Source organism: Gobius niger, assembly GCF_951799975.1.
Source record: "Gobius niger genome assembly, chromosome: 20".
In the NCBI taxonomy this organism is placed as follows: domain Eukaryota; kingdom Metazoa; phylum Chordata; class Actinopteri; order Gobiiformes; family Gobiidae; genus Gobius; species Gobius niger.
In genome coordinates this window covers 20,510,433-20,525,653 of record NC_136871.1, presented here as the reverse complement: position 1 = coordinate 20,525,653, position 15,221 = coordinate 20,510,433, and the positions used below count along the sequence as shown (strand labels likewise).

Below are 15,221 nucleotides of genomic sequence, written 5' to 3'. Positions count from 1 at the left end.
TTATGCAGCTCAGCAACCCAACGATGATAAAAAAACATTTCTTCCCATTGCATATTGAATTTTTCCAACCGGCCTAAAACTTTTGATCGGGACTGTATATATATAATATAAACAAACTATAAAAGTGTGGTGAGAAGAAAAATAGCAAAGTGACAAGCAATAAATATATACAGTACAATTTGTATGTCACTTTGTCACAGACAAGCAGTGGCATCAGTGGTTAACCCAAGCTGTAATAAAAACAGTGTTCCAGTGTTAAAGCGTTTTTCTGACTACATTTAAACTTCACAGTCACATAAACTGCTCAAAGAAAAAGTTAAATTGCAGTCTCCTACCAAGAGCAAGCGCAGCAATAATGAACATAACGTGGTTAAAGCAGACGACTTTTGAGTGCTGCGTAAGTTTTCTGTGAGCATAGATTTGTCTGCATGTCCTTCCCATTGTCCTTCTCATCCCCAGTTGACAAACTGTAATTTGGCATCACCAAAGCTCACACTTGTGCTTAGGGTTCATTGGTGCATCAGATTTACAGCCAAAGTGCTTTGAAAATTCAGGTGAATTTGAAATGGTACCAATGACTCTAAATTTTGATGGGCTGTGGGGGTCTGTGATCACTCCTTCATGTGAGCTTTCTGGCGTCCTGACTGAGCACCATACCTGTAGAATAATGAGGACACAATGAAAACATGCGGTCTATTAAACAATTAAAACAAAAATTGTCTTCTTCAGTCTGATGAGAAGAGTAGAAGTATTAAAAACATTGTGAGTAATAGCCACTTCAATACACACCTGAGCAAATCCTACAAAAAACAGCTGCTGGTTGGTCATTCCCAGGGCTGGTAGTGTTGGCTCTTCACCATTTTTTTCAATCCACTTTGCATAAGCCTTGAAGGAACAAAAATGTCAATGGTAAGTGGGAAGTGACTGCACAAACTGTTTCGTATGTGCACTTTTTCTTTGTTCCCTTTTCTTTTTAAATGCCATTTCCTTCTTTAGTCTAGGCTGCTTTCACTTCAGAAGACTGACTCATCTCTCTTTCACATCATGACCTTTGATTACATGGAAAGAATGTATGTATGTATGTATGTGAAGAAGTCATCAGAGGGCACTCATTGCCACCTGTTATACAGTATTTTCAGACTCCACAGTAAATCAGACCAGTTTCTTTTTCCTTCACACCCACACAGGCCTGAAACCCATATTAATAAATGTTTTTTTTAAAAAGTGGAAGTGAAATGCTGAGTGCAGTTTACGGATAACTATGATAAATCCCCACATTTATGTGATTCATATAAAGGACAAAAATAACACTGGTGACTTTGCCTTCTCGTCATCTTGTGCAATGATACATACTTTGTAAGCAGATTTAAGTCCTCCGTTGTCGGCAATGTTTTCTCCCAAAGTGTGCCGTCCATTCAAAGGTTCTTTATTGATGCTGTAGTTTCCATGCTGCTCCACCATGCACTGGGCTTGCTTCTTAAAAGCCTCTACAGACGAATTTTTCCACCAAGAACGCAGGTTTCCGTCTTTGTCATATTCGCGTCCTTTGAAAGTATTGACAGCATGACATTTTCTAATTATATTCTTGTATTAAAGGCTTAACATTAATGTCTCAATAGAATTGTAGACAACAAAGGTGTTATTATGAGCATTAAAGATTTCTCATTCGGTGGAAATTATTTTATATACTCACCTTGGTCGTCAAAAGCATGAGTCAGTTCATGTCCCATCACTACTCCAATTCCCCCGAAGTTTAGAGCTCTGGAGAGAAATGCTATGTTGCAATTCAATAAAATTCACAAATACATTTTTACTGTTTATACAGTACAGGTTGCGCAAAAAAACTTAACTCAATAACAGAATTTTGTGCACGTTTGTTCATAAAAGTATTTCTTTAGAAATATGTTTATGAACTGATTTTGTTGTTGTTGTCCACCTGAAATAATGTACATACTTGGGCCATGTCCGGCTGTAGAAGGGTGCTTGAAGAATCCCTGCTGGCAAGACCATCTCATTTTTAGTTGGATTGTAGTAAGCATTGACAGTTGGAGGAGTCATGCTCCATCTGTGGATAGAGTTATGCAAGGCCAAAGTCAGTATATGTATAGTTAAATACACTGGACAGGGAAAACAAGTCATCACCAAAAAACAAAACTCACACACTAATTATTTATTTAACAGTGGCATGGTTTCTATAAGCTTCTGCAATGCCACAAGATCCATTTCTGTCAACAGTTAATTTTTCCTCCTAATAGTTCCTCACTACCCTTCCAATTGTAATCAATTTCAGTAGTTTCTGACTGACCATCATCTTTTCCACAACCACGAGATGCGTCTTTTGACGTGTTGATGTCTGTATATGAAATTATATGGGCTCGTTGTATTGATTGTGGTTACATAAATTGACTCTTTTCCTTACTTAAAGTAAAGTAAGTTAAAGTAAGTAAGTATTAAACTTATCATTTTTCTTTGGTTAAAAACATACAAAGGAGCTATCCATCCATCCATCCATCCATCCATCCATCCATCCATCCATCCATTTTCTTCCACTTTTCCGTTGCCGGGTCGTGGGGGCAACTGTTGGGCTGCCCAAATCACATTGCACCAGCCCCTTATGGCTCCTCCTGCAGGTTGTGGGTCCAAGGAAGGACGGCCTCATGTTTCTAACTGGGCCTGTTGGTCTCTCATAAGGGGCTTCTGAACTACTCTTTGTCTGACCCGTCACCTAGGACCTGTTTGCCATGGGAGACCCTACCAGAGGCATGAAGCCCCCGACAACATAGCTCCCTGGATCATTTGAGTGCTCAAACCCCTCCACCACGTAAAGGTGGCGGTTCCAGGAGGGGACAAAGGAACTACTCAGGAAATAAACACAATATATACATAAGCAGATTACATTTGAGTTTGCACTGTACTCTTTGTGGCTAACTTACTGGTTTCTGTTGGGGGCTTTTCTCAGCTGGTCAGCAGTCACTCTGCCGGAGAAATTGTAGTATTGCATGACGTTTTGGAAGTAAAGCTCTGAAACCACTTCAAACTTAAAAAGATATATTGTCATTATAAGTATAGAGATCAAATAAACATTTTGTTCATTGGTACAGTCTATTACCTACATCATTGAACACCTTGTCCAGCTTTGTACCATTCATTATGAACTCTGGGTACCCAACCATATTGTATATTGCATCTGCCTATGGGATTAAACATTAAAGCAACTGTTAAAGAATTGAGACAGTAGGTGGCACTCCAGTATGTCATGATGACTAACTCTGTCTTAGATTGATACCCTATCTATTCAGAGTTTCCCACCTTTTCTTTAGCTGCTTTTTTAGTTTCTGCATCCATCCATGACACATATTTGAGACTCTCTTCAAACGCCCATTTGATTTCTCCAACCATATTCTCAGCCTGAACCAAAGGGACGCAGTGAAGTCGGGAGGTTGTAGACATACTTCAGACAAGTAGCTCACAGTTAAGGAGCAAAACTTACGATGGTTTTGCTGTCTTCAGCAAAGGTATCTTTGACAAACATGGCTCCAAGTGCAAATCCAAGAGCACTGTCTGTATCACTAACGCACAGCTTCCAGCGAGGAGTACAACTCTGCAAAACAACAAATAAACAAACAAATAGTTAAATTAATTATTCAGACAATAAACCACACATAAACCATATCTATGTAATTAACAAGTCTATTAACACAACGGTTTGTATAATAATTTCTTTTCCTAAAGCCCTACACAGGAACAGAAGTGTCCAAACACATCTGCTTGGCCGTGGGCCACATCCTTTGTTAGTATATACTATTGCTAATGGCACACCATGCTTCCTCTTCCAATAAACTATTACTCTTTTTACCTCATTGGCATGAAAAGCACAGTAAGATTACAACAATACAACACCAGGACTTGAGCTTCTGCTGCTCGGTGCAAAACCAGGATATACATCCATGTTAATCCAGTGCTCCGGTCTCTGCACTGGCTTCCTGACGCTCAGAGACTGGACTTAAAAACAACCCTGCTTGAGTACAAGTCTCTCCATGGCCACGCTCCAAAGTACATGTATAACATGTTAGAGCCACATGAACCATCTCAGGCTCTGAGAACCTCAGAGGGTGGTCTCCTGCTGGTGTCCAGAGTCAGTATTAAACACGGTTAGGCTGCATTTTAGTTTTATGCATCTAAATTCTGGAGCAGACCATCATGCCTCAACTATGACGATGTTGAAGCTTATTTTTAGCTGCAGATATGGCAACTACAAGTTGTACCTGCACTCTTTTAATATCATAAATAAATGATCATATGGAGGTTTTACATTGATTGCATCGACTTCTTGTAATTTAATGTAGCTGTGAACACTCTGAATTGCCTAATGTATGAGATGTACTCTACAAGTAAACTTGCTTAGAACTGTCTGGTATTATATGACCGATGAGAAATACTACATCCCCTCAAGCTTTTACCTTTTTTGTTCCATACATGACTTCAAGAAAACGTTGCTCAGCATCCTGAAACCTTTGGTCTAAAATGGACACCATCTTTCTCACCACTTTCATTATCATATAATTGTTAAGGAGACTGAAAGGAGAAAAAGAACGATTTGTTGTTATTACTCAATTCATCTACAGAAATATGAACTGTATGAATTCTAAGATACTTCAACCATCTTTATCCAAAGCCTTTATGGAATCATAGTCAAATCACATTCATTCACATCTAACCTTTTATTTGTTCTGTTGATGAGGTCAGATACTTTCTCCAGATATTCTTTGGCATAAACAACCACTGGCTCAGAGTCATTGAGTGGCACAGGAGCAAACACTTCTTTAAGGTATGGCATCCATTGCACTGCAGGAGCCAATGTCTGCATAAATAAAACACACTTGTTAAAAACAAAACAGGTTTATGCTTCTGATTAAATGAACAGTGCTCACGGATAAGCTTTTGGCGTCCATTTTGTGGTAGATCAGTTCCTCGTCCCTCCTCTCATCCTGAGGGATTGTGATGTTGGCCAGGATTGTTTCAAAGTCCACAATCTCCTCCATTAGTTTCTGAGAAGTTTCTCTTGAGCCACCCAGTAGAACCCCTAATTCCACCAGGAAGTCGAGGTATGCCGTCAGATACTGAGGTCAAGCAGAGAAGAGCAATTTAAAAGAATGCATGAAAGCCATGTGATAAGGACTCTGTATAATGTACAGCTTAACTCTATGCAGTGTTGAGATTGCTTGTTTACCATAGCGATAAAACCTTTGGTTCACATGCAATGTATACAGCGCACTCTCACCTTTTCATTTGCTGTTTTGTTGAGGTAGTAATCTCGTGAAGGTAGTCCAAGACTCGACTGATCCACCTGGAATTTTGAAAACATCCGTTGAGACAGACCTCTCCGTCACACCACTTACTTGCTGTTCTCAGCGCCAAGACTACAGGTTGCAGATTTTTATCATCTGCTTTGCTCGCATGACTTTGTACAAGGGGATCAATTCTCTTGTCCAATCAACAGTGGCCAAAATGATATAATATGATTAATATGGACATAACAAGATGTGTGTAGAGATCTATCGAATCATGACTTTAAGCAGTACTAAGTAACTCATGCCCCTAGAGGCCATAAGCGCCACTGCAGGTGTCGTTGCATGTTGCGTTTTATTTACTCATTAATGTTTCAGCTGCCAACTGCAGGCCTTCATCAGAAATATCACCATCGTGCGGTGACGTGTCACTTATCGGTTGTTCTTACTTCCGAGGCGTGACCAGCCTGTCGCCCTGTATCCGGGCGGCAGGGGGTGTGACCAGTCTGTCGGACCTGTTGGGACCATCAGGCTGGTCACGCCTTAGAAGTAAGAACAACCGATAAGTGACACGTCACCGCACGCCGTGGATACTTCTGATGACGGCCTGCAGTTGGCTGCTGAAAAATGTAAAGGTAAAAGATTTCAACATCTCTAACCCTAGTGTCTGACAAAATGAACCCAAAAAGTGAAACATATTATTAAAAGATAAAGTACAGGATTAGGCCTACACTTTCCATAGGTAACCAAGTTTAAATATCTAATCCACTTACTTGGATAATGTTACTGTTGGAGTTTTTGGAGTCTGTGCTGACAAAAACTGTAAAGAACGGTGATGCGCGATAGTTAGCCGACACCATTCGTAACACCTCCTGAAAATTATCTTTGTCCCAGGATTCATTCAAGGCCCATCCTCCTAACTGAAACAAAAATATTCAAATGAAAGATACAGAAAAGTATTTATTGAGTGTCAATGACTTGACAAAATCATCAAACCTGGCTGATTAGCTCCTGTAGCGGCTTAGCTCCCAAGTCCTCGATCTTGGCTTCATTCATACAGGCCTGATAATATCGCTGGGCTTTCTCCTCTGCGTTACTCAGACCTTTCATTGTTGTATTCTCTACCCCAATAAAGACACAACCCGTAAAGGGACAGGAACAAAAACCAAGCAGCTTGTATGTCAAAGGGAAATAGGACAACAGGTCCGCCTTTGCCTTAGGTGAAAGCACGTAAGGACACACCGATTTCAGAGTTTGAGCTTCTTACCGAGTAAATGTTTCATTATGAGCATGTTCTTCTCCCAGAGGTTGCTGAAAGGACTCCAGCGTGACTTGCCCTCAGGAAGTGGGTTGCTCTTCATCCAGCCTCCACAGGCAAAATTGTAGAAATCATGGCAGGGGTCTACAGACCGGTCCAGGGCTGTCATGATGGCGCTGGACACAGTAATGCATGATTCTGACAAACACTGGCCTGGATGAGCTGGAAATGAGAAGAGTTTGCTTAAATCAACATTGGAATGAAATCAAATACCATAGATGCCCTGGGACACACAGCGCTTTGTATCCTGATCAGACCATTTATGAAGGTTTAAAATAGCAACCATTTGTTTCCAAGCTTGTAAAGAAAGGTCTGCCAAAGGGATGTCAGTGGGAGATGAAGGGAGGTTGCGTTGCACAGAATCTTTTTCACGTATCCCATTGTATCAGATATATGTGTGTGAAAAGTCAGTGTCACTGCTGGAAAATCCGCTATTGTTCTTCTTGTTTTGTTTTTTCAAGTGTGATATGACATGCAAGCCTGAATGGGAGGAAGTGGTTATATTTTTCCCTGGATAAATCAGAGGAAACCAGCGCAGACACTACCTTGACATGATGGTAAAACTGCGGCGATTACCATCATCAAGACGCGCAAGGGAGACGTTCATTGGACTGTATTTTTTGAAGGACTAACTTAAACCTAACAGAATAAAAAGGATGAGTCTTCTTAATCTGAGTTAAAGCATATCAACCCAACATTTAATATTTTCCTTGTCCTTTTCCTGTCCATAAAATAGTTTAAAAAAAAAGGAAAATCCTTAATTTATCCAGACAGTGACCTCAAACCTGCCTTCCAGTGTTGATCATTTTATTTTTAATTTACTCGAGGACAGACGGATTACACATTCTCTCAAAACTGATGATATCCGGATGTGCAGGAAACAGCTTATTACTTCCCTCTAGTGTACAAAGCCTTAATGATGGGAACTGGAGTGGCTAAAAATAAGTAAATTATGAATGAAGCGTTTTCAAAGATGTTTCAAATACCTTTTTCTTTGTATTTCTTTATAATAGTATTTTACTTGAAATCAATTGCTCAGACATCAGATTAGCCTCGTTTTAAAGTCTGTTTTTATCCAGGTTACGGACCTAATACAAGAATCATATTAATTTCAGGTAGCAGGTTAAACATGACATTTGTGATACAAAAACACACCCTGCTGTGTGTGATGTCAGTGGCTAAATTAGCACGGCCTTAGCATTAGCATTAGCCTCATTCATGTATCAACTGTCTCGCTATGAACTCTGGCTGAGACGAGCTTCTAATGAACTCAAGTTAACAAACGGGACGTGCAGAGGGTCTGTGAGATCTAGAAATACAGTTGGGCAACCCCTGAGAGATTTTACTCAAATACCTGCGGCTTTCACGATTTGATACCGGGGTAACACAGGTAGTGCAGCTTGAAAAACTAAATCAGACCCCGTACGACAAGATATTCAGGTGTTTGCAAAATGCTACTGTGCAGGTGCAGTAAAGTTCCCCATACAAATCATAGAATCACAATCCACACAGAAATCCCTCCGACTTACTCTGCTTGTAGAAGACTCCGGTTGTGATGAGAGATATGAACAAGCCCAAAGATAAAAGACAGACTAAAAACAGGAGCCTTCTCTCTCTCTGCGTCTTATCGGACCAACACAAAGGACCCCTGCTTTGAAGAAAAGTCACCTGCACAGACAGAAAATGACATGTAAATAACGAGACATAAAGGCAAGCAACTATGCAAAACAAAGATATTGCAACGTTTAGGAAGATCAAGACTAGAAATACCATGCATTTTGGTTTTTGACTCCGTAAAAAGTCTAAATCTCAGTCAGATGGAAGACTGCACTGATACTATTATATATTTAGTTTCATGCGACTAATATTAACGTAAACCATAGTCGATCAGTCAAAACAATCAAAAGTATCCACTCGACTAACCTGGCACTCTCATGTGAATGTCAATTTCGATATTTGTATAAGAAGGTACTGAAGTTCAATTGGCTAGAATCCTATAAACTATGGTTCAATTTAAACATGACGTTCTTCCTTTTCGATGAATATTTCACATGACAACAACCAGTATCTAATAACGCATTTTCAAAGCACCATCGCTGCCTCTTTAATATGAGAGCTTCATTGCAGATAAGGTAACCCATTCTTCTATTGTTGCGTCTTTTCTAGTTCAACAAAATCCGGCACGGATACTTTTCCATTGGAATGAAAACTCTGAAAACACACAATGTCAAAAAGGGGGCAATGGGGAAGTGAATGCCTTTGTCTGAACACTTTTAAAGCTTGGATATTGTATTGTATAGTGGTTTGGATCTGAAGTCGATTTTTGTTTAAGTTAGTTACTCGGCAAGTTGTACCGTTTCCATTTTCTCCTTTAATTCGACCAAAACCTGCCGGATGTGTCTCCTAAGTCATGAGTGTGGTTCGTAGAAAAACCTGTGGAATTAATTACTACTGTGAAAGTGGCTGTGAAGGCTAGAACACGGAAGCAACGAAGAATGTTTCAGCAATATGTGAGACACTGACAACATAGTTAACTTACAAGTGAGGTCATAGTAAGCGTTGCCCATGTTGTTTTAGGAATCTGTTTAACCAACTCGAAGCCTTGCGAACTTATAATGTATGAATGCTAAACCTTGGACCAGCTTTAACAAACAAAGACTAAGGAGAGACGAGAACCACCAGGACTAACAACACTCTTTAGAAGATCTGTCATTTGTACCTTTCAAAGCCACAGGGGCATGTCCTGCAATTTATTTGGACATTTGGTAGTACGAGTACCTGCATGGGCTGTGAGGGATAGATGTCGTCCGCTGTGGAATCTACCAGGTCCTCCTCGTCCAGCGTAGCCCTCTTGTACGATGACATCTGAAAGGTTAAATGGAGGAATGACTGTCGGATTGCTTCCATGCTCCCTGTTGTGCCACACTGTCGACTGAAAGAGTTGCAAGGTGTAGATTTCTGAAGCCACCAAGGCTATACAGGATAAGGTTTCACTCCTAAAGCCATGGCAAGGAATCCAGTCTTTCCAGCCGGTTCTGTCTTGCTCAAGTATTTTGCTTTAAATAGCTTTTCACAACAGCAATAAAAAAAAAAGTAACTCGTCTGTTTGGGTTAACTTATATGGTCTTTTCAACTCCACCAAAAACAATCTTCAGCTGCAAATGCTCTGGCATGATCACCCCGGGCTAAATCACGTCTCCTCAAAGTCGGTAACATCTTCTTTTTATACTCAAATACTCTGTCCTTCGTGGGAATTCTTCGCTCCCAGACTTCCTCATCAGTCTCTGTACTATGTAAATGACAATTGGAGAAAGCGGAACTAGTGAAAAACAGGAAGACCCACTGACTGACTCACAGACTACAACTGAGAGTGGAAAGGGGAGCTGTGCATTCCCCAATGTGTTTTCACTTAGGTTTGGGGAGGGAGCGTTGCTGTTTTAGTGCACACCCAGTGCCTCTTCTATAGGACACATTACGCTTGGGGGAGGGGTTTGGAAAAAACTTTTGCCCATCCCACAAAATGCTTGTAGTCGCTTCCCTTGGAAACCGTTACCTGATAGTCTCAACCCTCACCACAGATCCCTACCGCCATCTACAGAGATAATACAGGTAGATAGCACATAGGAAGTTGATTTGTTTTAAAACAACATTTGTGTTTCAATTTTGTTTGCTTACATTTACAACTCTAAAAGGTCATTTTTCTTACATGTGCATTGAAAATAGTCAATACAGATATTAATATCAATGATGAGGGGAAGTAGGAGAGCTTAGCATATTACTCAATTGTATAAAGAGTTAGCAAAACCATCCACGAAAGGGTGGTACTAACCTTATACTCTATTTATCAAGGCATGTGCAAGCTGAAAATAAAGCACTGTTTTGTGGGCACTTGAAATGGCCTGTATTACAGTTTTAGTGCTGAGAATGCTGCATGACTAAAACATAGCCAAAAGACTCATGCTGCAGATCCACTTTTGCATATCACGTGCTACTCGTTTTGCACATGAGCAAATGTTTGGTAGCCTCTTGATCTGCTAGTAACATAGATATAAACATTCCCTCAGGTATACATTTTTATTTTTAAAGCATGAACGGGGGTTAATGCAGGAAATGCCCTTTTGACTTGCTGTACTTTTACTCACCGTTTAGATACAGCCTTTTTGACAGTGAGTGTGCAGCGAATATGTCTAATCTTCCTGACAGAAGACACTGCAGCTCTGGCTTGCATCATCCTGTGTTAACATCCAGTGAACACAATCCAAGACAGGCATTTCCAAACAAATCCGGGAAAAGAAGAACCACACCACCATGCTTTATTTGCAACTCATTTGGGTCGCATAAACACACATTCCACAAAAGATCTGGTTAATTCAAGAGTGCGGATTCCTGTAAAATGTGGTCTATCAAGCATGTGACAAAGTATAGCGTAGTAACGACTACACTATATTTTCAAACAACATACAAAAGATTTTCTTTCATGCACGTAAAAATCCTCCATTAGCAGTTCATCAGCTTAAATCAGGACACCCAGGACATAACACAAGGGAGATGGCACGAGGGAGGGGGCAGGAAGAGCCCATCAATTGTTTTTAGGACAGCCTACTCGATTACATAAATAGACTCAAATGACCTACAGCTGAAAGCCTGCTACTCAATAGTAGCTTTCTTTCACTCAGAGGTACGGCCTGAAAAAACCTTTTCAATAAAGGCAGCTGATTTTACAATGCATTACAATATTTAAAGTTACAATCAGTCTTGATGAATTACAAATGGTAACAGTAAACGGTCTCAATTCATACGGCGCTTTTCCACATACATTAGGCAGTCAAAGCCCTATTATAGAATGCATGAAGTTTTGCGTTTGATGTCAAAGTCTAGCAAAAGCGTGGCCTGAAAATTGAGTGGCGTGTTTCCATTGTTATTGTTTGATTTTCCACTCAGTACCGAACGCTACTGAACAAACCGAGAATCCTTTTGATTCTGTTCAGAATGATACCTCAATCTAATACTGTACAGTTCCACTTACAATGACTTTTAATTCAGAAAATGGGGTCCAATAACAAACAAGCGAGTTAAATCAATCCAGCTGCCTGTTGAATTGAGAACAGGGTCAATGTGGCATCTCTAATTCTCCCAAGAAATATAAAAATCAACAATATAGACTCCAAAGTTTAGCTGTTCTTAATGTTTATTGTCAGGGTTTCTGGCAGCAAGTCAAATCTAATGCTTTTTAATGTCATTCCAATGCCTAAAACACTATAGTCTTAATGCCACAAATGCAAATCTCAGGAAATGCAACATGCCAAGATGGTTTTTTTTACAAGTTTATTGAATCACACATAGGAATGATGGGAAATGTTGTTATTCAAAAGGGTTATTGAGCAAGAGATTGTGTAAGAATTCAGTCAAAACTGCTGCACAATTTGTTTAAGACCACAGTTTTTGCATTTTTGATGAATTTATGCAGTAAAAAAATAGTTGAGAAATGTTGATGATTTGTTTTTTTAGTGAATGCTTTTCAATTACTTTTTAAAATTCTTTTAAGGCCTTCACTTTGGCATAATTCATTTAATGACTTTTAATGCTTTTTAATGCCTCGCGGAAACCCTAATTTTAGAGGGGAAAAAACATGTGCACTTCAAAATGCTTTAGTAATAGCTTTTTGCTTCATAATCCTGTAGACTCACTACTAACCATCAGCAGATATGTGTATGAGGAAGGATGTGTGTGGATGTTTATGACAGCCATCTGAATGCAGTGGCGAAATGCTTGAAGAGCAGGTCATGTGACTTGTGTCAGCTGCGGACACTTGTACCAGTGTCCATTTCCCCAATGAAAACAAGATGCATCCACATCCAACAAAACCGCACTGCACAAAGGGTCAGTATTGTAATGGTTGTGAGGCCATGCTTTTCCAAAGGCTGTAAACCACAAACATGCGTCAGTAATTCGTCACTGATCCTCCAAAGCGGTTGATTATTTGTAGCACGGAGGCGTTCCTCCAAGAACAACTGGAGTATGTTGTGTTTGGGATAGGCTACTGCAAACAGAGGCATGCAGTGTTGTTGCTTTTTCTCAAAGATAAAAAAGACAACATGGCATTATGTTTGAAACAGCAACAGGGGCGTCATAGACAAAGAGTAAAGAGTAAAGAATAAACGAAACTCAGCAGTACATCTGAAGTAGGCAGTGAGACAGATGTGGAAAGACTTCACACCAGTGATTAGAGACTCCCTAAATGACTGTAGAGAGCAAACTGAGCCAGGCTAAAGCTGGCAGTGCATCACCAAGAATGCAACCTCTCAGTTCAGAAAAACTTTCGGTTTTATCAAAATGTGTGTCATGCAATAAAGATGAGCAAAAGGAAACCACAGCTCTACGAGCAAAACCTGAAGCGATCAGTTGACCCTTATCTGATTATGCTAAAACATTCTTCAAATACCACAAAACCTCACACAAACACAGGCACGCTTCTGAGTTTTGTCTCAGTTTGTTCTCTGGCATCACTATAGCAGCACACTGAATCTATGTTTGCGATGCCAGTGTGAAAGATCAACTCCATGTTTTGTACAGCATGTGCCATGATCCTGCGAATTAATCGACACAATAAGAAGACCAAACACTGTGTGGAAATCTGCGTCCCCAACTTGCTCCCCTGAAGGCCACCGATAAAAGCTGAGCTGTCGCAGGCCACAGCTTATGACCTCTGACGTCAAAACAGGCAGCACTGGAAACGTCTGCTTTAACAGAGAGGGGCTGTTTCCTCATGAGAAAACACCCTGATAATACAGCATAACCAAAGAAGAAAAAAGGAAAAAAAAGGACTTTCTCAAGCAATCGGCTTTCCTCTGGGTGGCTTTGTAAATCTTTGAGAGGTTTTAACACGTAGGGTCTATTTTTAGTATTGCCTCATGAAAAGAAGCCAGCTTTCCCGTTCTGATTAATTAGCACTGTATCTGAAATAGACAGCTCACATTTTCGTTACATGCACCCAGCCAAGAAACCCCTAGCTCCACGTTACAATAATGCTGTTTGGACTAAAAGCACCCAGCTGTATGCGTTATGTTGAATGTCAAAGCAAGAAGCTTTATGGCAGATTGGACGACCCAGGTGTGTTTTGGCTAAAAAAAAGGATTTTCCACCTCCTGACAGAGATAGATAACAACATGAGATTACCTCTTCCTGCTGTTGTTATGGTGCCCTGAAGGCTCAGCAAACTCACAATAATGTCATGTGACCAGTGTAATGAGCAACCACAATGTAAACACAGTGCCCAATATAAATACTAGACGATTACTCAAGTACTCCAACAACGATCAATTGACCTGCCAGGTACAGGAGCCTGTATATCGGCTTCCTATCCAAGGTTTTTGCAGTACATGTTTGAATAGGCAGCTATAAAAAAAAGGCCAATAAATCAAATCAATAATCAGCAACACCAGTGAAGTAGGGAGCACTCGGGGAATACCATTTCTGAAAGAGTCAACTCAAAGGAAGGTTAGAAAACAGCGGCTTACATCATGAATTCAAGGCTGCAGAGTGACTGTTACAAGTCAGTGCATGGGCAGATGAACAAAGTCTAATATATGAATCATCGCTTGCATTGCACTGGAACTCCAGAGACATGACACACAATTCTCTGACGAGTGTCTGGCATGCAAATTACTTTTTTTTTAAAAACATTCTCTGGAAGTCACAATTCCAGAGAAAAGACAAACCCAAAACAAACATACTCTTTCCACTCCTCTTTTTGTCCTTAAAAGTCTACAGCTTCTATCTTTATTGTGACTGTCTGCTCTGTGGCAGTAGGCTACAGCTAGAGAGAGGAGAGGAGCAGCTAAAAAAAGAAAAAAAGGATTTTCCCAGACCACTTAAAATGATTGTAATGCTCAGAGATGCAGGGATTTTTATAGTATGCATTGGAACACAACACACACTGCAAAAAGGAAATGGAAGGTGTCAGATTGAGAAGCTCCTCGTGCACAATAACAGAAGTGAGTTGAAGTGGAACTGTGGGGTGATAATAAAGTGAACAGTTATAAAAAATAAAAAAAAATAGTTTAACACTCAAGTGGGCAGGCACACAATGAAATAGATATAGATAATAGAAATAGGCGGCGGAGCTCATCAGAGTTAATATATAGTATTTCTAATCAATCGGTAATAGTATCGCTGAACAAGAACACAACTAAGTCCTGCTAAGTTAAGTTTTACAGTCAACAGTTCGGGACACTTGCTTACCTTGCTGACAGCGGGGCAGTGACACCGCCGTGACTCCAACGTGCTTTTTCTGACCGCGGACAGTTCATGGGACAGTGGGACAGCCTCTGCTCGTCAAAGATAAAAAGCCCGCGCCTCTGCGTCAAGATAGCGCTCTGTTCCACCGCCAGGAAGTTGGCCGGTCGTTTAGAACAGCGAGCCGAGAGCCCCCCTGCACTGAAGGATGCAGCCTGCTACCGCAAACACGGATACACGCATTTGTACATTGACTACTTCACAAGGTCTGAAAGTAAACTCACTCCACCTTCTCGAAATATGATGTAGAAATTAACGCATTACCGTGGCAATATTTGACATGCTAGTTAAAAGCGTCTCAAGTTCTAACAGTGACCTCT

The 15,221-nt window shown here is 40.4% G+C and overlaps 1 protein-coding gene across 2 annotated transcripts; it reads right to left on the bottom strand.

Annotated features, from left to right (window-relative positions):
• Window positions 1–63: 63 nt before the first annotated feature.
• On the bottom strand, window positions 64–14,981 carry ece1 (endothelin converting enzyme 1). 2 transcript variants are annotated; one of them, XM_079579097.1, is made up of 19 exons: window positions 14,848–14,981; window positions 9,385–9,471; window positions 8,136–8,274; window positions 6,556–6,768; window positions 6,285–6,409; window positions 6,062–6,208; window positions 5,282–5,347; window positions 4,932–5,120; window positions 4,719–4,861; window positions 4,461–4,575; window positions 3,491–3,601; window positions 3,310–3,408; window positions 3,114–3,191; window positions 2,934–3,037; window positions 1,955–2,065; window positions 1,694–1,761; window positions 1,354–1,544; window positions 790–885; window positions 64–657 (listed from the first exon to the last, which is right to left on the bottom strand). In XM_079579097.1, the coding sequence occupies exons 2-19, from the start codon at window positions 9,469–9,471 to the stop codon at window positions 481–483; spliced, it is 2,259 nt and encodes a 752-aa protein (XP_079435223.1). In that variant the 5' UTR covers window positions 14,848–14,981; the 3' UTR covers window positions 64–480. The 2 variants fall into 2 exon arrangements, with proteins under 2 accessions (XP_079435223.1, XP_079435222.1); XM_079579096.1 differs by lacking the exon at window positions 14,848–14,981 and having other exon boundaries at window positions 9,385–9,955.
• Window positions 14,982–15,221: the final 240 nt, after the last annotated feature.

What these genes read in the sequence shown, in the direction of transcription:
- ece1 (XM_079579096.1), bottom strand. Translation starts at nt 9,513, where the DNA reads ATGGAAGCAATCCGACAGTCATTCCTCCATTTAACCTTTCAGATGTCA. An exon ending in TACAGGAGCTAATCAGCCAG is followed by an intron (nt 6,209 to 6,284) that starts GTTTGATGATTT and finishes TTTTTGTTTCAG; the next exon opens with TTAGGAGGATGGGCCTTGAA. An exon ending in TACAGCCGGACATGGCCCAA is followed by an intron (nt 1,762 to 1,954) that starts GTATGTACATTA and finishes ATTTCTCTCCAG; the next exon opens with AGCTCTAAACTTCGGGGGAA.